Raw genomic sequence first — 23,292 nt, forward strand, 5'->3', positions numbered from 1 at the left:
CTGCCAAAGTTGCTGAAGTCGTTGAAATGATGAGAGTCTATTTGGCGGTATACGAGTGACATCAATTTCTGGCACGGATTCCATCGATCTTCCAATTAAAAAGTGAGCAGGAGAGAAAGGCCAGAGGGATCAGAAGACATAGGACTTAGAGGCCGGGAGTTAAGGATTCCTTCAACCTGAGCAAGTATTGTAGGGAAGCCTTCATAAGTTAGTTTAGATTCTGACATTACACGTACTAGATGTGCCTTCATAGATTTTATTCCAGCCTCCCACAGGCCTCCGAAATGAGGCGAATGGGTAGGTATAAATCGCCAATGTATATCATTATTTGCACAAATATCAGATATATGAGCATGATTAGTTTTGAGAAATTTACCTAACTCTTGTAACTTATTTTTAGAACCAACAAAATTTGTACCATTATCAGACATAATTTGTGCGGATTTTTCTCGCCTAGCAATAAATCGCTTTAATGCGTCTAAAAATGACAGCTCTTAAGTCCGTAACAAGCTCCAAATGAATGGCCTTTACAGCTAGACATACAAATAGACAAACATATGCCTTGTATGAGGATGAGTTTCGCCCTCGTTTAATTTTAAGGACAAATGGGCAAGCATAGTCAACTACTGTCACAGGGAAGGGAAGCGTTGGAGTAACACGTGCGGCTGGAAGATCTCCCATTATTGGAGATATTTAAGTAGGCTCCATACGAAAACACCGTACGCATTGACGAACTGTTTGTTTTGCAGTACTTTTACCGTTAATGGGCCTAAAGGTTTCTCTAACCACAGAGAGCAGATGCTGAGGGCCAGCATGAAAAAGTAGAAACTGAGTTGACCGGAACACCAAAGTCGTAAACGGATGATGCGCAGGTATTAACCTAAGATGTTTCTTATCGAACTCAAAATGAGAATGACGCAATCTGCCTCCTACTCTTATTACACCAGCTTCATCTAAGAAAGGATTAAGGCTGATAAGCTTGCTTTTCGAAGAAATCAATTTTCCTTCCTTTACACGAGAAATTTCATCAGAGAAACTTTCTAATTTAACTAATTTGGCCAAATACTGAATGGATGAACGTAATTCTTCTCAAGTAAGGGAACCAGTCCATCTGAGAGAGTTGTCACCAACTAGAGCATTGTGCCTAAATCTTAACCAATAGGCCACCAACCTAATAAGCTTGATTAAACTTGAGAATCTCTCAAATTGGAATTAAAAAGGGTTAACTAAAACTAGAGATTTAGTTTCAGAAAGAACTTTAGGAAAATCAAACTGACGAGCAGGCCAACCATCTTCAGCACCCACTAAGAATGTTGGTCCATGCCACCAGAGATCACATGAACTAAGAAGACCAGGGTTGATACCCCGAGACAGAAGATCAGCTGGATTGTCAGTTGTACCGACGTGTCTCCAATTTGCAATGTTGGTTTTAGACTGTATTTCGGAAACACGATTACCCACAATCGTTTTAAGCAAGTGAGAGGGAGTTTTGATCCAATCTAAGACAATGGTTGAATCTGTCCAGAAAAATCTCTCATGAAAATCAATGTTAAGGGATTGGTTTACTTTATCCAGAAGCTGTGATAATGCTGTGATAGACGCGGAACAGATTTTCTTTAGAGATGCTACCTTGGATTAAGCACACAATAGATTGACTGATGTATTACCGTGATTATCGACACAATATATATTGAAGCACCATACGCTGATTCGCTAGCATCAGAGAACCCGTGAATCCCTCGATGAATAGAATTCTTTAGAATAGTATGTCTGGGAATACTTAAGTCATTTAAATGAAATAAATTATCTCGAAAATGTAACCACTTAGTTTGAATATCGAGAGGAACAGATTGGTCCCAATCTAATTTTTCAAGACATAATTGCTGCATTAAAATGTTGACGATAATGACAACTGGACTGAGAAGTCCTAGAGGGTCAAAAATTTGAGCAATTCTAGAAAGGATGGATCTTTAAGACACAGTATTCAGCAAAGATGTACAATCCACTTGGTAAGATAAGAGATCAGACTTTGGACACCACTGAATTCCTAAAGTCTTTGTATTTTCATTAGAACCTAAGGAAAATAATATGTCTGGGGAATTTAAGTTATGCAGATTTTGAAGAACATTCGGTTTATTAGAGACTCATTTACGTAATGGAAAGCATCCAGATTTTAAAATAGAGGAAACTTCAAGGCAGATTCTGGATAAACTATCTGCAAACTCCGAACCTGTTAATAGGTCATCGACGTAAAAGTCATGGCCAATAACCTTGGAAGCTTCTGGATATGCATCCACGGAATCAAGGGATAATTGATGAAGACAACTAGTTGACAGAAAAGAAGCAGCAGCTGTGCCATAGCGTGTAGTATTTTCTGCAAGCAACGTTGCGATGGGTTCACTAAAACTTGTCGGTACATTTTAGCAATATATGCAGTGACAACATAAGAATGTTGACGAAATGTTCATAATATAGATACAAGATCATCTTGAAGTGAAGGTCCTACCATTTGTAGGTCATTGATGGAGACTCCGGATGAAGAGGAAAAGAACCATTGAAAACTACCCTGAGTTTAGTAGTCAGGCTCTCCTCTTTAATTACTCCATGGTGAGGAAGATAAAAATCTGGTTCAGCAGTATCAGCCGAAGTACATTGTGACATTATGTCCTAAAGACAAATATTCGTTCATAAAATTAACATATCTTTCTTTGAGAAGAACATTAGCTTGAAGTTTGCGCTCTAGACTATAGAAACGTCTAGTAGCGGCTTGAATAGAATTTCCAAGTTTGGAAGGAGAATCCTTTAAAGATAGTGATACAACGAATCTACCTTCTTCGTTTCTTTGAAAACTGTTTTTGAAATGTATTTCACAATTGATTTCTTCTCCTGAAAGAAGTTTAGAAGTATGACACTCTTCAATTTCCCAAAACCGAGTTGGATCAGGGCATTCCTTATTGTGTGAAAAGTTAAAAAAAAAAGTTTAAACAAAAGTTCCCAGTTTTGTTTTCTGGAGTATTGGATTGTTCGGACCTAATTTTACTTGACCAACACATAGCAGATTCCAAAAGTGACTTGCACCGATAAGAATATCAATATCAGATGGGATGCCATAGTTTGGATCCGACAACTGAATATTAGAAGGAATATGAAAGGCTGAAGTATCAAGACGGTAACTTGGAATCCTATCACATATGTTGTCAACGACTAAACATGACATTGAAGATTCATAAGAAGAGTGAAGCGACTTTATATGGATATTGGTTTTGAATTAAACATTAGAAGACACTTGACCAATACCGATAACAGAGATTTTTCCTTTATTTCTGGGCAGACCTAATTTATTTAGAAGCCTGTCTGTTACAAAATTTGACTGACTGCGACGAACGACCATGTAGAGGGGATGAAACACTTCAGTAAATGTGCATTGAATGATGAAAAACTATGCTTTTAAATGAACTTTATTCACACACAAGTTACACGCTATTGAACGAATTCGCCATCTTTTCTTTCTCTCTTCAGCACAGCACACATCCGCGTATCGGATATGCTGTGCTTTACAAAATAAGAGGTGAGAAGTGGCGCGCTAATTTAAATACATATACAATTTATATAACCAAAGCATTCCTGAATTATGTTTGAAATATTTACCAGTAATTTTTCATGAATAGTCTATGTGAAAGTTTTTACGCTGTATGGGTACTATTTAATCTTGTTTTAAAATAACAACTACTAGTAAAACATAATTTTCACAAAGAGAGTTTTAATTATATTATTTGTAGATTTGTACATAAGTATTTAAATTAAAAATTTGAATCACAATATTTTTTATAAAAGATTCAGTTATTAAAAGTTAAAATATTTTATTTTCTTCAAAAAATTTTATAAAATGCAAAAATTTAATGCTATTCTACGACCACGTGACATCTACATATGAAAATATCTAAAGTTGCATTTTTTGCCCCACTCTTTCATATGTTAGAAGCAGTAATAGCGCTGACATGACCGCTCCCTAGTGGTGCAAATAAGGAACTAAAATCTTGATCAACTTCTGCTTCTTTTCTATAACATATGTATAACCTTTGTCGGCTAAAAAATGACAGTGAAATATCCTTGTATATGCGACTATATTCTTTGATATTATAATGGCGTAAATAATTTCAAAAATAACATTTTTACACTAACCTTTATTGTTAGCAAAATGATCAAAAATTCATGTGCATTAACACTTTCACTGCTAACTTTAAATTGTGACATTTGCCAGGAGCGGTAATGTTTTTTGTTGGTTGTGATTAGGGGTTAACGTCAGAATTCCATTTTTGTGTGTGATACAAAAAACATGATGACGCTTATGTGTTTTTGACTCGTGACTCCGATCGGAGTCATGCGCACCTTGTTAAAAATCCCTTGCTCAATGCTCAGCGAAGCCGATCGGCGTCACATATATTTTAAATTTATATAAGGTTGAATACAAACCGTATTTTCTCCCTTTTTCTTTTTCTCCCAGGCCATCTAATGCCCATGTATAAACCAACGATTTCAAAACGAGCAGTTAAGTTCCGTCAACATACACAGTTTTATACCGTATTTGTGCCGTTTGTTCTTTATATATTGACGAAAAACTAACCGTCCACGAAATAAAACCATTGATTCATCCAGAGATTGTTCCTTTCCTGGATAATAAATGGATTCCATAATATTATACCATTGGCCTAATTTTCATTAGTCTATCTTTTGCCTTTTCTCCGTGGGATGGGTTTTTCGAAAAATGCAAGCATCTCATTATCAGTAAGAAACGATCTCTTCCCATAAATGCCGAAAAACAAGTCAAATTGAACAAAGGGTGCTTCTTCTAATAGTCTTGTATTCTGTTGAGTCTGATAGTGCCCATATGCAGTACTAGACCTACAAAGGTTAGTAACTCATCTTTGTCAAGTGCTTTCCATCTGGAAATTCGCTGTAATAAAACGTCGTAAAGTCATAAAAGTAAAAGCATCGGTAAGCTTTGAAAGAATCACCAGATGTATTTAGATTATATTGCATTTCCAATAATTTGTTGTATTATCATAATCCAATCCCATCGGTTTATTTTGCTATGCATTCAGTAATATTTTCTACGCCTTCGGTGTTGGATGTCTTTTGATTTTACTGTAAGCCATTGCACGTGTTTTGCCAAATACTTCAATTTTAAATTATTTTTAAAATTAGTGATGAATATTGCCAACCTTCGACTTCTAAACTAGATAGGTGGGAAATTTCTCAGCCAATCTCAGACGATGGATTATTACACATATTAGAAGATTCACATGACGACAGTGATGCAAGCGATGAAGATGATCGGACAGACAATCCTAATTTACAAGAAGAATCTGAAGATGATGATGAGTCTCAAAATATTATTGAATGGTCTTCTACCAGGATTGAAAATTAATGTGGGTGGCAGCAATCCTATTGATTACTTCAATTTATTGTCATGTGAATTATTCTATGACCTCATTATTCAAAATAGTAATTTATTAGCCGTTGATATTCTTTATCAAGGTAAATCTGTATGTATAAATGATTATTGGAAGAAACATAATTTATTTAGTATTCCAGTGTTTGGACAATATATGAGCCGAAATCGCTTTATGTTAATTTTGCTTGCTTTACATATTAGCAATAATAGTGACAATAACCAGTCCAGACTTGCCAAAATATCTCCATTGTTAGATTTTTTTAATAATAAAATGAAGAATCTTTATTATCCAGAAAGAAAATTAGCCCCGGACGAATCTATGATTTTATAGAGAGGAAGACTTAGTTTTCGTCAATTTCTCAAGGGCAAACAACTCAAATATGGTGTCAAACTGTATACTTTGGCAGAATGTACCGGGATGATTCAATGCATGTTAGTTTATAGTGGAGCTAGTGACCCCGTAGTTGGAGGACGTAATCATACGGAAAAAGTAGTGCTAAATTTGATGGATTCGAAACTAAATGTTGGTCACTCCTTATATATCTATAATTTTTATAATAGTGTTCCATTGTGTAAAAAATTAGTTTTGGTTAAAACTTATCTTATAGGAACATTGAGAATAAGAAGAGCGGAAAATCCACACCGTTGTTTCTCGAAAATTAAAACAAAATAAACTGGTGAGTGCTTACAATAATAAAGGGATATGTGTATGTAAATGAAAAGATCAGCAAGATATTTTAATGATTTCTTCCGAATTTGGTCATGAAATGGTTCCAACAATAGGAAAGGAATTTCCTTTCCTAGGAAAGGAATTGATAAAGAAAATCCCCGTTTAGTCGCTGGATATAACAAAAACAGGTGGCATTGACTTAGGCGACCAGATGTTAAATTATTATAGTTGCGAACACAAAACTATGAGGTGGTACAAAAAAATAGGCATACATATTTTTTAAATTATGCTAATCAACGCATACTATTTCTATAATAATTCTAATACAAAAATGTCATTGTACGACTTTCGATTGTCGGTGATTGATAGTCTTTTGGAACCAAACCCAAAAATCTCTCAAGTCAAAAAAAATTTGACGTTCCATTTGCCATCCCATTGCCCTAAATCAGCTAATGGTATTACAAAACAACGACGGTGTAAATATTGCTGGCAAACTAAAAAAGAAAGGACTCATTGTTTTATTGTGCGGAGTGCCCTGAATATCCGGGATTGTGCTTAGAAAATTGTTTTAGACGTTTTCATGAAGAAATTGAAAATTAGGTAATTAGTTTGTTTTCTTGATGTTGTTGCCATTTAATAATTACTTGTGTTAGTTATCTAGGTTCATAATTATATTTTTTCTCAATCAGAGTATTATTTTTTTTAGTTCAACCGACACATTTTCTGTCCTGTGGCCACCAACGCGACGTGTTTGTTTGTGACCAAATTAATTTTTTTGTGCCCATATTTATTATAAATGACTTTTTAAAGTGTACTTTAAAAATTAATTAGTTTACACGAATACATCTCAGTGACCCACTGTTTTCCTTTAAAAAAAGGAACGGAGCTGAACGTGTTAAAACAAATTTCACACTTGTAAGATTTTTTCCTCAGAGTGTACTCTTAAATGTATTCTCAAAGAACTTGCCTGAGAAAACTGCTTAAAACAAATTTCACACTTGTAAGGTTTTTCTCCAGTGTGCACTCTCAAATGTATTTTCAAATAAACTTCCCGAGAAAACCGCTTACAACAAATTTCACACTCGTAACATTTTTCTCCAGTGTGTACTCTCAAATGTGTTTTCAAAGAACCTGCATAAGAAAATTGCTTAAAACAAATTTCACACTTGTAGCATTTTTCTCCAGTGTGCACCCTCAAATGTCTTTTCAAAGAATCTGCCCGAGAAAACCCCCTACAACAAATTTCACACTTATAAAATTTCTCGTTAGCATGTACTCTTAAATGTGTTTTCAAATTACTTGCTTGACTAAATTGCTTAAAACAAATTTCACACTTATAACATTTTTCTCCAGTGTGCACTGTCAAATGTGTTTTCAAAGAACCTGCCTGAGAAAATTGCTTGAAACAAATTTCACACTTGTAACATTTTTCTCCAGTGTGCACTCTCAAATGTGTTTTCAAAGAACCTGCCTGAGAAAATTGCTTCAAACAAATTTCACACTTATAAGATTTCCCCTCAGCGTGTCCTCTCAAATGTGTTTTCCAATTACTTGCTTGACTAAATTGCTTAAAACAAATTTCACACTTATAACATTTTTCTCCAGTGTGCACTGTCAAATGTGTTTTCAAAGAACCTGCCTGAGAAAATTGCTTGAAACAAATTTCACACTTATAACATTTTTCTCCAGTGTGCACTCTCAAATGTTTTTTTAAATTACTTGCTTGACTAAATTGCTTAAAACAAATTTCACACTTGTAACATTTTTCTCCAGTGTGCACTCTCAAATGTTTTTTCAAATAACTTGCTCGACTAAATTGCTTAAAACAAATTTCACACTTGTAACATTTTTCTCCAGTGTGCACTCTCGAATGTGTTTTCAAATAACCTGCCTGAGAAAACTGCTTAAAACAAATTTGACATTTGTAAGGTCTTTGTCCAGTGGCAACTTTCATATTTTTATGTAATGTTTTTCCTTCAGGGTATTGACTCGTATAATTTTCTTTGTAAGATGAATCTTCAATTGCGGTCTCCATAATTTCCATTTTGTGTTCGTCTTGTAGATAACCTAAAATACAAACCAACTAAAATATCAGTATCAGTATCAGGGAAAATGAATTGAATAATCAAATTAAAGCATAATAAAATTTAAGATAACAGAAGTCATCATCATCATTGGCTCCACAACCCATGATGGGACTTGGCCTGCTAAAGGATAAGTTTCCATTCTCTCCTATTCTTCGCCTTGGCTTTCCAGTTTCGTACTCCCAACATTCTCAAGTCTTCTTCCACCTGATTCTTAAATCGTGCTTTGGGTCTGCCTCTCCTTCTCACTCCATCTATTCTTTGGTTATAAATATGTTTTGGCGGCTCCATCTCATTCATTCTCTCTATGTGACCTAACCACCGCAACCGGTTTATTTTGATCGACCTAATAATACCAGGTTTGTCATACAGGCAGTTCGAAATTACAGCGTTTACGCCACAATCCGCCCTCCTGTACTCCTCCGACATATCTATGGAAGATAACAGAAGTAGTAAATGAATAAATATGTTTTAGAAACCTGATTCTATCAGAATCTTAGGCAACTTTTACATTAACAGGCCATGTTGGCCCTATGGAACGAACATTTATTCTGATATGTACCGAACCGTTGGTGTTTATTTAGTATTAAATAACCATGGGAATGGACCAACGAGGCCTACAAACTATGTGCTGTATACAGAATTTGTGCGATTTATGGAATGTGACAAATGTGGTCCCATATAAGTCAAAAACGTTATTTAAAACTTTGGGATAATATTTATTGATATAAACATGTTTTCAACAACAGAAAAATCAAATAATGTAAAACAATCAATAAAAAAAGTTATTTAAGTTCTATGTAATTCATTAAAAAAATCTATACACAGAAAAGGTTCCTTGTCACAGTTTTTGCAAAAGGTGTCTATCTTTTTAGTTTTGTTCATTGAGTACTGACGGCCGTGTTGCTCACTATTTTTTTTGTAGCAGTTCTTGCAAATCTTGCTTCGTTGATGTTTACTTCCGTCAGCCTTCTGTTCAAGCTGATGGTGATTATTTGACACTCTTCGTGGTACCGTGGTGGTTTCATTATAAGTAACTAGATGTTTCACTATTTGTTTTTGTTTAAATCTGTCACCGACATGTTTTTATTTGTTCATCAATCATCATCAATCAGCCCTGAGTTGTCCATTGTTGAACATAGGCCTCCTCTAGACTTTTCCATCTGCTTCTGTTCTGCGCCTCTGCTATCCAATTGGTCACCGCGTTGGGGGTCTTCCTCGGCTTCGCTTGTCAGCCCGTGGTCTCCACTCAAGCAATTTTTTTGTTAAGCTGTCGTCTTTCATTCTTGCAACATGTCCTGCCCATCTCCATTTTTGCCTTGTAATATGTTCGATAATGTCTTCCACTCCGGTTCGTCTACGAACTCCTCGTTTCTTATTCTATTGCTTAAGTTTATTTCAAGCATTGATCTCTCCATCTTTCGTTGTATCCTTCTCAATTTTTTGGCTGATGTTTTTGTGAGAGTTAAGGTTTCTGCTCCGTATGTGAGGACTGGTAGAACGCTCTGGTTAAAAGCTTTTCTTTTTTAAATGGATCGGTATATTTGTTTTAAATACGTCTCTCATTTTTCCGAATGCTGCCCAACCCAGACTTATTCTTCTGAGTAGCTCGCATGTTTGGTTATCTCGCGTTAACCTTATTTCGTGACCCAAATACACATATTTTTCCACAAGTTCTATGGGCGACTTTTCGATTTCTATTAGCTCATTGGGGACGAGATTGGTCATCATTTTTATTATTCCATAGTTTATTTTTAAACCGACTTTCTGGGTTACTTGCTGTAGTTGTTGTAGCATAACTCTGGCTTCTCCTAAGTTGTCTGTTATGAGAACAATATCATCGGCATATCTGAGATGATTGAATATCTTTCCATCGATGCTTTGATTCCCACTCTAGCCGTTTAAATGCGTACTCCATAACTGTTATAAATAGTTTTGGCGACAAGGTATCTCCCTGCCGCACCCCTCTGCCAATTTTTATCTTCTCAGTCATGCAATGGAGGTTAACGGTTGTTGTCGCATTTTCGTATATATTTCGAATAATATTTGCATACCTGTGATCTATTCTGCATTCTGATAGTGCTTTTAAGATAGCAACTGTTTCGACTGTGTCAAATGATTTGTGGAAGTCGACAAAGATAAGAGCAAGGGGTCTGTTATATTCGATAGACTTTTCAACTAGAGTTTTAAGGCATTGCAAATGGTCGTTTGTTCCGTGTCCCGCTCGAAATCCTGCCTGTTCTTCTGATTAATAGAAATCGAGTTTTGCTTCTAATCTGTTTGTCAGTATTCGAGTAAAGAGCTTGTATAGGTGGTTAAGCAAACTAATTGGCCTATAGTTTTCGAGATCTGATTTATCCCCTTTTTTGTGGAGGAGGATTGTAACCGAATTCTTCCATTTACTTGGAATGTTTTCACTATGCAGACATAGATTAAAACGTGTTTGGATTCGGGACATCAAAAGTGGACCTCCTAGTATTTGTTACAAGCTTATATATATATATATATATATATATATATATATATATATATATATATATATATATATATAAAAGAATTTATAACTGATGTAGTTAATAATAATTCAAACCCCACTTTTTTAAACCATTTTACGCTTTTCCTAAGGGGGTTGGAATACGCTCCCATTTGGTCAGATAAGTCTATTGCCGCTTTGCCTTTATTGTAATCTATTACCACCTTGGGGTTCACTTTAGTCTGTCGATTATAAGATACTTCAACCATTTCATTGCCGTGTTTAGTAGAAAGCATGTAAATATTACTTTTGTCTTTCCAGGTCTTAATGGTCACTCCATCACCATTTTCCATAGAAGCAATCTGCCCTTTATTTAATTTTGCAGCTATTACTTTTTGGGGTAAATATTTTCGATTTTTTCGAACAGTTCCTATCAGGTAAGTATCGACGGACATTTTTTTGCTAGCGGTAAACTTGTATACCAATTTTCGGTTATCAGCGTTCTTCCTTGATGTACTAAATCCTCGATAAGATACCGTAAGATACAGTACAACGATTTCTGGAGTGACGATAGAACTATTTTCTTTCCCTGCATATACTTTGAAATTGTAATTATTTCCAGATCCAAAAAATACTTTAAAAATTTTTACACCATATTTGTCTTTTTGACTTAATGTACTGTTTAAACCCCAAGCGTCCCCTAAAGGGTAATAGGGTTTCATCGATGCAGACATATTCTTCCGGCACGTATAAAGACTTAAAATTTGCAGTCAGAATGTCGACAAGTGGCTTTAACTTATACAGTTTTCACTTGTATCTGCCAATAAATTATCATTAAAGTGAAACATCCTTAATAGCATCTCGAATCGATTTCTAGACATTACATTCTTTGCAAAATTATTAAGGAACGGGTTATCGTCACACCAATAGTCTGCGATTTTCGGCATCACTAAATCCATCTAGGCAACCAGTCCTAAAAATTTTATAATTTCAATATTTGTCGTTGGAATCCAGTCATGTAAGCGCAAGCATTGTGTTGTGACTGCAGCCAGTACAGACTGAGTTGCATATATATTTGTTTGGTTACAAATCAGACTAATTACTCTGTCATCGACCACAGCATCAAAAAAGTCTCCAGGCGCACCATTTCCAATATTGCAGCTACTTCATCATTTACTCCTTACGGAATAGAAAAAGGTGCTATTAGCTTATAATTACCTACTACTGAACCCCAATTTGATTCTATATTCGGTACTGGATCTTCACTACGTTGTAGATCTCAGTTCGGTTCTGGATCGAGTATTGAATTTAAGTTCGGTCCTGGAACGATATTACCTTGAAGATTACGATTAGGTTGTTCTGGATCATGCATTGAATTCAAGTTCGGTCCTGGATTGATAATATTGTGAACATGACGAGTAGGTTGTGAATCTAATTTTATTTTTTTTTCTCTGTAAAAACTTTCATACATTTTCCATCGTTTCTTCTGAATCTGACGAATCTGATTCTTCTTCTGAACTATACAGGTACTCAATATCAGAAGCTTCGAATGGTTCATCATCGTCATCGGAAAGTTTTCCAAAATTTATTGCAATGTTTTGCAATTCACGCTCTGTCAGAGGTTTAGAACGTTGAGACACCTAAAATTACACAATATGTTGTAAAAATATTGTATTTTAAACATTGTTTAATACTTACAGCAATTTATTCTTTCAATTTATTGAAATGAAAAACAATTAACAGGAACAATACACAATGCGCATTCGTTTATTTATGTTAGGTTATGTTTACTGCGATGGACCAACGGCGCACAGAAGCATTAGTACGCTTCACTGGGCCGCGTTGTCCCGATGGAACCAACACATTTGTTATATGGTGGCTCAGATGCGCACTTAAAAAAAAAGGAATGGTTGGCTCACGGAGGCACTGATTTAGAAAATACAGTCGGCAGCGAACGTGTTAAGCGTAAATATCCTAGTGCACATAGATAAATTACACCTGCCGGAGTGCGCTGTGTGTTAGGTTAGGGCAGTGGCGCACACAGGGGAGTTTTGGGGGTTAAACCCCCCACCCAGAGCACTATTCCGACACTGTTACTCACAAATTTTAAAGACTCAAAATAGAGGTAGCATAAAAAAAATTTCAGTGCCAAACCAAAACCCCCCCACAGGAAAATTCTAAGTGCGCCACTGGGTTAGGGTCTAGACCTGATATTAGCTATGCAGTAAATTATTTAAGCAGATTTCAAGATAAAACGGAAGGGATGTATGGTTAGGTTACTTAATTAAACTTTTTGAAAATACAATAATTGCATGGGTCACTCGAAAACAAAATTGTGTCAGTCAAGATCAGAAACAGAATTAGTAGCTTAATGTGTAGGAGTGCAAGAGTGTTTACGGATTAAAAAATTGCCTATTGATATTAAGACAAAATTTCACTGTGTACGAACACAATCAAGGGTGTATATCTCATACTAAAAACCCAGAAAATAAGAAAAGAATCAAATGTATAGACTTTAAATTTAATTTTGCCTGATACGTTAAATTTAAATATTATGGAAAGTTCATTATCATGTCTTTTTATTTATTTGTTTATAAATGAATAATAAGAGTTTTCTGTACAGATTTAAGGAAAGTATTACGAGAGGGTATAAAGTGTAACACTTCCCTTAATCCTTTTCATGGTGTTCTGTGGAATTAAACGTGAAGCAACATGACATGATAGATATAGATTATTTAGGGGCTACAAGAACATGGTTGTATAATGAGAATATGTAATTTCTCAGTAGCATTTAGGTATAGTATATTTGAAAAATAAGCTGTAGTAAATTCTCAGAATACTAATCTTCGAACCTATATACATATGCGTGCACATCTTCTAACTAAAACATAATCTTAAAATTAAAGTTTTCGTTAAATTTATTTGGATATTTAGAACAAAGAAATTAATTCAATCTAATAACGGTTTAAAATAAAAAGATACACATAAAAAGAATAAAAATTTTATTAATTGTGAAACACAGTTAAACACAAAATAATAAAATACAATAAATTATACTGAAACGTAAAATACATACACAAAAACTATAAGTTTTTATACATTCCTATTAATAATTAATATTATTCTTAATAATAATAATATTGGAAATAAGAATGAAAATTATATTAGCAATAAAAAAATAAATAAATAAAAAATAAACAATTAAGTTGGCGGTAATTAGTTCAAATGTAAAATAAACTTCTGAGCTACAGTTTAAAGTTAAGCTTCATCATATTCTGTTTCAGACGAAGTGTTATCCGATCTGAGATGAATTATAGGTTCTATACTGCTATCTATTATATGATCAAGCTCCCACGTATTTTTCTCAATATGAATAACGTGATTAATACAGTTTGCTAACGTTCAGTCATTACTTCGTTTATTGATTATGAAAAAGATTAGTAACATCTGACAATTTAAAAGTTGTATTATTTCGAGCAACGTGACCTTTAACTTCGGCCCATACTAATTCAATCGGATTTAGCTCGCAATGATACGATGGTAGGCGAAGTATTTCAATTCCTCGTTTTTTTTGGCTATCTCCTCAGTGAGATATTTTTTATAATTTTGTTTATTAATTTTAGCAAGCTCTAATAATTCTGCTTTTGTCATTGTATCGTCAAAGATTAAATTCTTAGAAGTTAGCCACATTGCAATTTCATGTTTCCTCCTTTGAGTAGTTGGTAAACTATACTAAAGTTTCTAATTTGTAAGCAGTAAATTCTTAGAAGTAATATTTACCGTTCATCGCTATTGTAGGTCTTCCAATGGTGTACGAAAAATGTCATAATGTCTATTTATAATTATGTTAATTTTAATATGATTATTATTTACATTTGGATTATATATACATATATATATATATATATATATATATATATATATATATATATATATATATATATATATATATATATATATATATATATATTAATACAATATACACGGTGTTTGGTAACGAATGGTCATAACTTAATCTTAGATTCCTGAGAATAAAATAGGCCGATTTAAACTAACTTATTTTAGTACGAAAGTTGATAATAACCAAAATAGAGGGTATCAAAGTTAAACTTTTATTTTTGAATATTTCGTGACAGGAATGGGATAACAACACGAAATTTGGTAAGCTCAGAAAAGATAAAAGATATACTACATCGCCGTACAACCCAATACTTTCTATTATTGATTTATAAATTTGAGTTAATTACAATAAATAATAATTTTAGGTTAGAAGGTAATAGGTATGGGTTTCAGTTGTTTTGCTATCGAACTAAATAGTGGTGGGATGACGATGAGTAGAATACTATTTTGCTGACGTCACGTTGCCTAGCAACCGTCGATTCTATTCGTCGTTGCTATGCAACGAGACGTCAGCAAAATAGTATTCTACTCATCGTGGCCCCACCGCAGGACATGACTCACATATCGATTAGATTATCTAAGCAGTGAACACGTTTTTTAGTGTTGTGAGTAATATGGAAAGTGAAAGCAGTAAAAGTAAACGATGTCCAAATTTTTCGATGGGAGAAAAAATTATTATATTCAATGTGTATTGTGGACTCCGTGAAAGGAATGAAAGGATGTTGGTTAACCCAATGTATGTAGTTACCCTGTGTAGTGATGTGACTAAAGTGTCGACGAGAAGTGTATACATAATTGTAAACAATTTTAAACAAAGTGAAGGAAAAAACCAAGTGGCAAGAGAAAACTTGAGTTTTAAAATGGAGAAGGTGAAGTGCTTGTTAGCTTCTTCTATAACCTTGAAAATCACCGATATGTCATTTTTAATGAGCTTTATCGTAAATAATTAAATAATAATAACACAAATACAAACTAATGCATGTTTCTGGGAATTGTTGTCGACTTAGCGGTTTCCTTTGCAACAAAGAATTTCAATAGTGCTGATTTCGCGGGAAAGCGCACACTTCCCAAAATGAATGGTACCTGTAACTGCCGCTTGGTTTAAATGTCTCATTTGTGCTTCGACTTTCTGTTCAAACGCAACGAACAAACGTTTATTATTGCCACCATTAGTGTTTATTAGTACCATTATTAGTGTTAATTATTGTTTATTTTTTGCCAAAATACCCTTGACTGTCGTTGAAACGACACAAATTGTTGTGCTTGTGAAAGACGGTCACAGTCAACGGCAAGTCGCAAGAACTGTTGGCGTAAGCCTTTCTTCGGTTCAACGAGTGCTTCAACGCTTTCAGGAGAAGGGTTTGCTATCCAGACGACCTGGCTCTGGACGAAGAAGAATGACCACGGTACGAGATGACCGTTTTCTTGTGTTTCAGGCTTTACGAAACCGAACCTCAACTGCGATTATGCATCGAAATCGTCTACAGGAAGTACGAAATCGCAATTTTAGCGCTGCAACAGTCAGGAGAAGACATCGTTCTTTTGGACTATCATCTCGGGTAACGGCTACAGGACCACCACTTCGCCTGGCGCATCGAGTTGCACGACAAGCTTTTGCTCGACAATACGCGCATTGGGGAATTAACGATTGGAGCAAAGAGTTATTCTCAGATGAATCCCGTTTCGGCCTAACTGGATCCGATGGACGTGTAAGAGTTTGGAGGAGAACCGGTAAATGATTTTCACAAGCTTGCATTGCTCCAAGAATGCCATTTGTTGGAGGCTCGGTCATGGCTTGGGGAGGTGTATCTTCCGGCTTCCGCACAGAATTACCCTTCATCGAAAATGAGTCCTTAACTGCACGAAGGGACATTACGGAGATTCTGGAAGAACAAGTTATGCATACCATGACAAGGCTTGGAGAAAACACACGGTTTTTATGCAGAACAACGCTCGAACTCACGTTGCCACGATCAGTATGCAATACTTGGACGAAGTTGGAATTACGAGGTTACCTTGACCAGCTAGGTCTCCGGACCTGATCCTATCGAACATATCTGGGACGATTTGAAAAAACGTATTCAACCCCTAACATCTCCTCCTAACAACGGACAAGAGCTTAAGGATCTGTTAGTGAGAGAGTGGAATAACATACCACAACATGGAATCCAGAGAAAAATTGAGAGTATGCCCCGTCGTCTGCAAGAGGTCATTAGAGCAAGTGGAGGCAATACACAATATTAGTCATTGAAATTTCACTGACATTTTACCACGTTCTGTATTTTCCATTTTTTTCATATGCCTGTTTTATCAACAATTTGGTTTGTTTTCTGCTTTTTCAACCAATAAATAAAAACAATAAAAAACCGTTTTTTTTTCTTTCAAAACAAACATTGATGACAAATAAAAAATATGTTAGCCTAAAAAAAAGGTTATTACTGCACCAGAGGCAAAAATATTCCAGAAACTTGAAATTTTCAAGGTGACCCGGATTTTATGATCGCAAGTGTATTTTCATGCCCAAAAAAACTCTCGATTTTTTGGATCAAAATTGAGTTCAGGAAAAACATTTGAATTTTTCAAAGATTTTTAGGTTATTTAGGTAATAATTATTTTGCGTTTTTTTTTTGTTCATTGCATCCTTAAAAATTAGAAAAAAAACCCATTTTTTGGTATTTTCCTCATGTTTAATGATTTTGATTATAATGATTTTGAATATTTTTTATTATTTTGTAATTTTATAACATTTTATTATTAATAGAAAATGAAAAAAGATCAAATATGAAATTAAATATGAGGTTATGTGCTTAAAATATATAAAAAAAATCACTGAAAAATGCAATTTTTTTGAATTCAGAGTATGTCTCAGTGTGGAAATGGCCAATATAACTTAAAAATTCTTGGAAACATTCCAATATTTTTCCGAGCTCAATTTTGATCCAAGAAACGGAAAAAAAAGTGTTTTGAGGCATGAAAATATTTAAATAATAATCACCACTCGAATAAAGGGGGGAGAGAAACAAAAAACGTTATTTGTCACATTTAAAAGAGGTTATGTGCTTAAAACATGGGAAACATATCAAAAAATGGCATTTTTCAAGTTTTGACGTTTTTCTCGAGAGAAAATGGAAAATCTAACCCAGCCATTCAAAATAACGGAAACAAATACACGAAAAATAATTATTTAGAATTTTGCCAAAAATTACCTAAATAACCTAAAAATTTTTTGAATTAAAATATTTTTTCTGAGCTAAATTTTGATCCAAAAAGTCTAAAAACATCAGAGGGTTTTTAGTCATTAAAATATATATTCGTGAATTTTTTCCGATTTTTTTGGAGCAAAAGATAGATCTGGAAAAATTTTTTCTTTCTAAAAAACACATTTTTGCTATAGGCGACCCCAGAGGCCACCTAGTGGCACAAGTTTGGCTTAAGGGGTTTCTAAATATATACTTTCAAGTGCCGAGCTCAAGCTTTTTCTCCTGAGTGCCTCTTCAAATGTGTTTTTAAATTACAGTATACTTCCTCTATAACGAACACGGTTATTACGAGGTTTCGCTTATAACGAGATACATTATATATCCCGTGAAATTTCTATTGAACTATAACTGTCTATAGCGAGGCAAATTCGGTTATAACGAGAGAAAATAAGATTCAAAAACGTGTTTTTTACGTTTTTAGTCCGGTCGTGGCTATAAATAAATACCTTTTCAAACAGCCCTTCAATAAACTTAACTGCAGCCCGCAATAAACTTCTTTACAATGAATAAATACAACTGTTTCACATCTTTAGAAAATATATGATAGAATGATACTGGACCATTTAAAGCAGTTAAAAATAACAGAGTTCTTAAAATTTACATAGACATTTACACAATTTACAAAAACAGAAGCAATAGTTTATGTTATCCTTAAAAATACGATTTATACATTATGTAGTTGGAAAAAAATATAAGTAAGGTTTTTTGTTTTAACGTATATCATTGATAATAAAAGTAAACAACTCTTTTATGTTTTAATATATTTCATAGACAATAAAAGTAAATAACTTTTTTTCAAAAATGCCATTCAAACAATATTTATTAGCATCTTATATTGCTCCGAATGGCTTCACTATAGGAAGTTAATGGTTTAGAACACTACAGATTCATATGTTTGCACAGTATTATGATTGTCTGATATAACGAGATTGGCTTATAACGAGGTAATTAGTCTGTCATTCAGTTCTCGTTATAGAGGGTGTCTACTGTACTTGCTTGACTAAATTGCTTAAAACAAATTTCACACTTATAATCTTTTTCTCCAGTGTGCACTCTCAAATGTTTTTTCAAATGACATGACTGAGAAAACTGCTTAAAACAAATTTCACACTTATAAATCCTTTTCTCCAGTGTGCACTCTCAAATGTCTTTTCAAATTACTTGATTGACTAAATTGCTTAAAACAAAATTCACACTTGTAACATTTTTCTCCAGTATGCACTCTCAAATGTGTTTTCAAATTACTTGATTGACTAAATTGCTTAAAACAAATTTCACACTTGTAACATATTCCTCCAGAGTGCACTCTCTTAAAACAAACTTCGCACTTATAACATTTTTCTCCAGTGTGCACTCTCAAATGTTTTTTCAAATTACTTGCTTGACTAAATTGCTTAAAACAAATTTCACACTTATAATCCTTTTCTCCAGTGTGCACTCTCAAATGTTTTTTCAAATTACTTGCTTGACTAAATTGCTTAAAACAAATTTCACACTTATAATCCTTTTCTCCAGTGTGCACTCTCAAATGTTTTTTCAAATTACTTGATTGACTAAATTGCTTAAAACAAAATTCACACTTGTAACATTTTTCTCCAGTATGCACTCTCAAATGAATTTTCAAATTATTTGAGTGACTAAATTGCTTAAAACAAATTTCACACTTAACATTTTTCTCCAGTGTGCATTCTCAAATGTTTTTTCGAAGAACATGCCTGAGAAAACTGCTTAAAACAAATTTCACACTTATAATCTTTTTCTCCAGTGTGCACTCTCAAATGTTTTTTCAAATGACATGACAGAAAACTGCTTAAAACAAATTTCACACTTATAAATCCTTTTCTCCAGTGTGCACTCTCAAATGTCTTTTCAAATTACTTGATTGACTAAATTGCTTAAAACAAAATTCACACTTGTAACATTTTTCTCCAGTATGCACTCTCAAATGTGTTTTCAAATTACTTGATTGACTAAATTGCTTAAAACAAATTTCACACTTGTAACATTTTCCTCCAGAGTGCACTCTCTTAAAACAAACTTCGCACTTATAACATTTTTCTCCAGTGTGCACTCTCAAATGTTTTTTCAAATTACTTGATTGACTAAATTGCTTAAAACAAAATTCACACTTGTAACATTTTTCTCCAGTATGCACTCTCAAATGTGTTTTCAAATTACTTGCTTGACTAAATTGCTTAAAACAAATTTCACACTTATAATCCTTTTCTCCAGTGTGCACTCTCAAATGTTTTTTCAAATTACTTGATTGACTAAATTGCTTAAAACAAAATTCACACTTGTAACATTTTTCTCCAGTATGCACTCTCAAATGAATTTTCAAATTATTTGAGTGACTAAATTGCTTAAAACAAATTTCACACTTATAACATTTTTCTCCAGTGTGCACTCTCAAATGTGATTTCAAATGCCATGACTGAGAAAACTGCTTAAAACAAATTTCACACTTATAACATTTTTCTCCAGTGTGCACTCTCAAATGTGATTTCAAATCACATGACTGAAAAAACTGCTTAAAACAAATTTCACACTTATAACATTTTTCTCCAGTGTGCACTCTCAAATGTTTTTTCAAATTATTTGAGTGACTAAATTGCTTAAAACAAATTTCACACTTATAACATTTTTCTCCAGTGTGCACTCTCAAATGTTTTTTCAAATTACTTGCTTGAGAAAACTGCTTAAAACAAATTTCACACTTATAACATTTTTCTCCAGTGTGCACTTTCAAATGTTTTTTCAAATTACTTGCTTGACTAAATTGCTTAAAACAAATTTCACACATGTAACATTTTTCTCCAGTGTGCATTCTAAAATGTCTTTTTAAATAACTTTTGTAAGAAAACTGTTTAAAACAAATTTCACATTTGTAAGGTCTTTGTCCAGTAGCAACTTTCATATTTTTATTTAAAGTTTTTTCTTCAGAGTGATGACTTGTATAATTTCCTTTGTAAGATGAATCTTCAATTAGAGTCTCCATAATTTCCATTTTGTGTTCGTCTTGTAGATAACCTAAAATACCAATCAACTATAAATGCTTGGTAAATATCATGGTACAGCTTTAACATTAGTTGTTAGTGAATGATGTGTATCCTAGTCATCAAATTGCATAAACCATAAAATCAATTGGAATTGTCATCATACCACTCATGTATGTTTGTTTCAAAGATCTCGCAGGTATAAAAAAACAGAGCACCTTCTTTCTACTGTACCTAATTAAAAAGAAACAAATTTACCAAACAGGCAGCAGGCCTTTGGTATTTTATGACTTAGATTATGAAGGCTATTCATAATATCTTCTTTAAGCATAAATAAATCAGTATACAAGGCAAAGATAATTTTAAGTTAAATCGGAATTTTACATAAAAGTTGGTAGTTATATGGGTACTTACCCATTAAGGCAATAGTGTAAATTTATTTGGTTGGTAACACAAGGGTTAAAGAAATGTTAAAAGTGGGACAATACTGTAACTAAAGTTGTCTACGTTTGACACAAATACTATAAATTAATACTTTATTAATAAAATATCATTTAACTTAATTTTGTAATTGTCTCTTATAGGGCCTTAAATTTTATTTAAGATCAAAATTATATTAGCTGGTAAAAAAGTTATTCCAATTTATACTTCTAAACAATTAATATGGAGGACTTAAATATATTGTCACTAACCTTTTTCAGTTTTTTGGTATTCTCCAAATTGGTTAATTTTATTTCCATGTTGTTCTTTTTCAGCATTTATGGGAAATTTCTGTAAGTCTAAAGAATCACATGTGTCAAGTGTACTTTGCCTATTGGATTCTTTCTGAATTTCACATTTAAAGCCATCCAAAAGTGCATCTTCCAATTCGTTATACTCGATTTCTACTTTACACGTTTCCTCGCTAATTTCTTGTTTTATTTCCATTTGATTACACTTGATTTTATGTATCCCAATAATAATTTTACATCCAAAAAGCGAAATCACTATAAAAATTCGGGTAATGAAAATGATTAGTTTACAGTTTACGTTACAGGTTACAGGGTACAGACAGCCAGACAGGTACAGCTAGTGGTGGGTTGCGATTTCACGAACTGCTACTTTGTCACTGCTACAACGCTGTCACAGTCACAGTCCGCTTCAGCTGGAATAATATAGCAGTGACATTCAGTCACGTTTTATTCTACTGTGACTGCATCACTTCGGTCCGGTGTACGCTACACAAGACGTTGCGCTGGTCCATAGATCGTATTTGCGACAGTGACAACGTTTACTTACTCCCACCCAGAATTCCCACCGCGCGGCACGGTTTAACCGTGTGTGTATGTAGCAGTGGTAGTGGTAGCAATAGTAGCAGGGTAGCAGTTAAGATTAAACTGCTCCAAAAAATCACTGCTTTTTGTCACCGTGACAATACTGGAGCAGTCACGTTTTGTCACAGCTACACAAAAATCGCAGGTTGGCCCACCACTAGGTACAGCCAGAGAATGAGAGAATAACCGAACACAGAGAAAGAGAAGCGACACTCCTTTGAAGTTTCGTGGCCAAGCCGCCAATGACAGCTAGCTAACAACAACCTTACCAGAAAATTAATAGTCAGTGGGCATATCACACAATATAAATTCTTAAGAGATTAGGCGCAAAATTTCGGACCAATGCTTTTTAAATGCATTCATTTTTTTTTCGAATCCTGAAAAAACTAATAAGTATTTTTTTGAATATACAGTAATAAACAAAAAGTTTTTTTGAATGAGATATTTGAAATTGAAAATCACACTAAATTTTCTCTTTTTTTTTTCACCCCTGTAACTTATTAAAATAAATATTATAGAAGTTTTCAGGGATTTTCGGCCCTCAGTAATAATGTAGTCTTTCATTCTGCGTTGAAATTTTTCAAAAATACTTATTAGTTTTTTCTGGATTCGAAAAAAATTAATGCATTTAAAAAGCATTGTCCCGAAATTTTGCGCCTACGCTCTTAAATCAAATATTCTTGTGTATAAAACCCTCTATATATTTTTATTTCCTAAAAATACTATATTCGTATTGTTGTCTTCGAGCCCTACCACCATCTGTTGATTTTTTGACCTGAGCTTTCGGAGACTTGCGTCTTTCAGTAAAAGAAAAAGCAAAGTTTATTTTTTTATAGCTCGGACAGACACGTCGGCGTCGGCTTACTGTTCGAAAGTCAAACCAATACTATTATGTAATAACTAATAATAATTACAAAGCAATAGTAATTACCTGTTATTATTCTTGGGAAATCTAAATAAACTTATTTCTTTTCCTGTCACAGATGAACATCCGCGAATCGCACAAATATATAGACATTTTAAATATAAATTAAACTTTTAACTATAAACTATAACTATAAACTTATATATTTAACTATAACTATAAACTATAACTATAAACTTTTAACTATAAATAAATTATATAAATGGTCAAATGCAC

The 23,292-nt window shown here is 33.7% G+C and overlaps 1 protein-coding gene across 1 annotated transcript in view; it reads right to left on the minus strand.

Annotated features, from left to right (window-relative positions):
- LOC140443727 (uncharacterized) overlaps nucleotides 1–23,292 on the minus strand; it is a 48,409-nt gene that overhangs the window by 19,984 nt on the left and 5,133 nt on the right. The window contains exon 2 of the mRNA XM_072535116.1: nucleotides 21,531–21,824. Coding sequence (XP_072391217.1) covers nucleotides 21,531–21,765 — 235 coding nt within the window. The 5' untranslated portion in view covers nucleotides 21,766–21,824. The remainder of the gene's footprint in view (nucleotides 1–21,530; nucleotides 21,825–23,292) is intronic.

The sequence above is a fragment of the Diabrotica undecimpunctata genome, chromosome 6 (genome assembly GCF_040954645.1).
Source record: "Diabrotica undecimpunctata isolate CICGRU chromosome 6, icDiaUnde3, whole genome shotgun sequence".
In the NCBI taxonomy this organism is placed as follows: domain Eukaryota; kingdom Metazoa; phylum Arthropoda; class Insecta; order Coleoptera; family Chrysomelidae; genus Diabrotica; species Diabrotica undecimpunctata.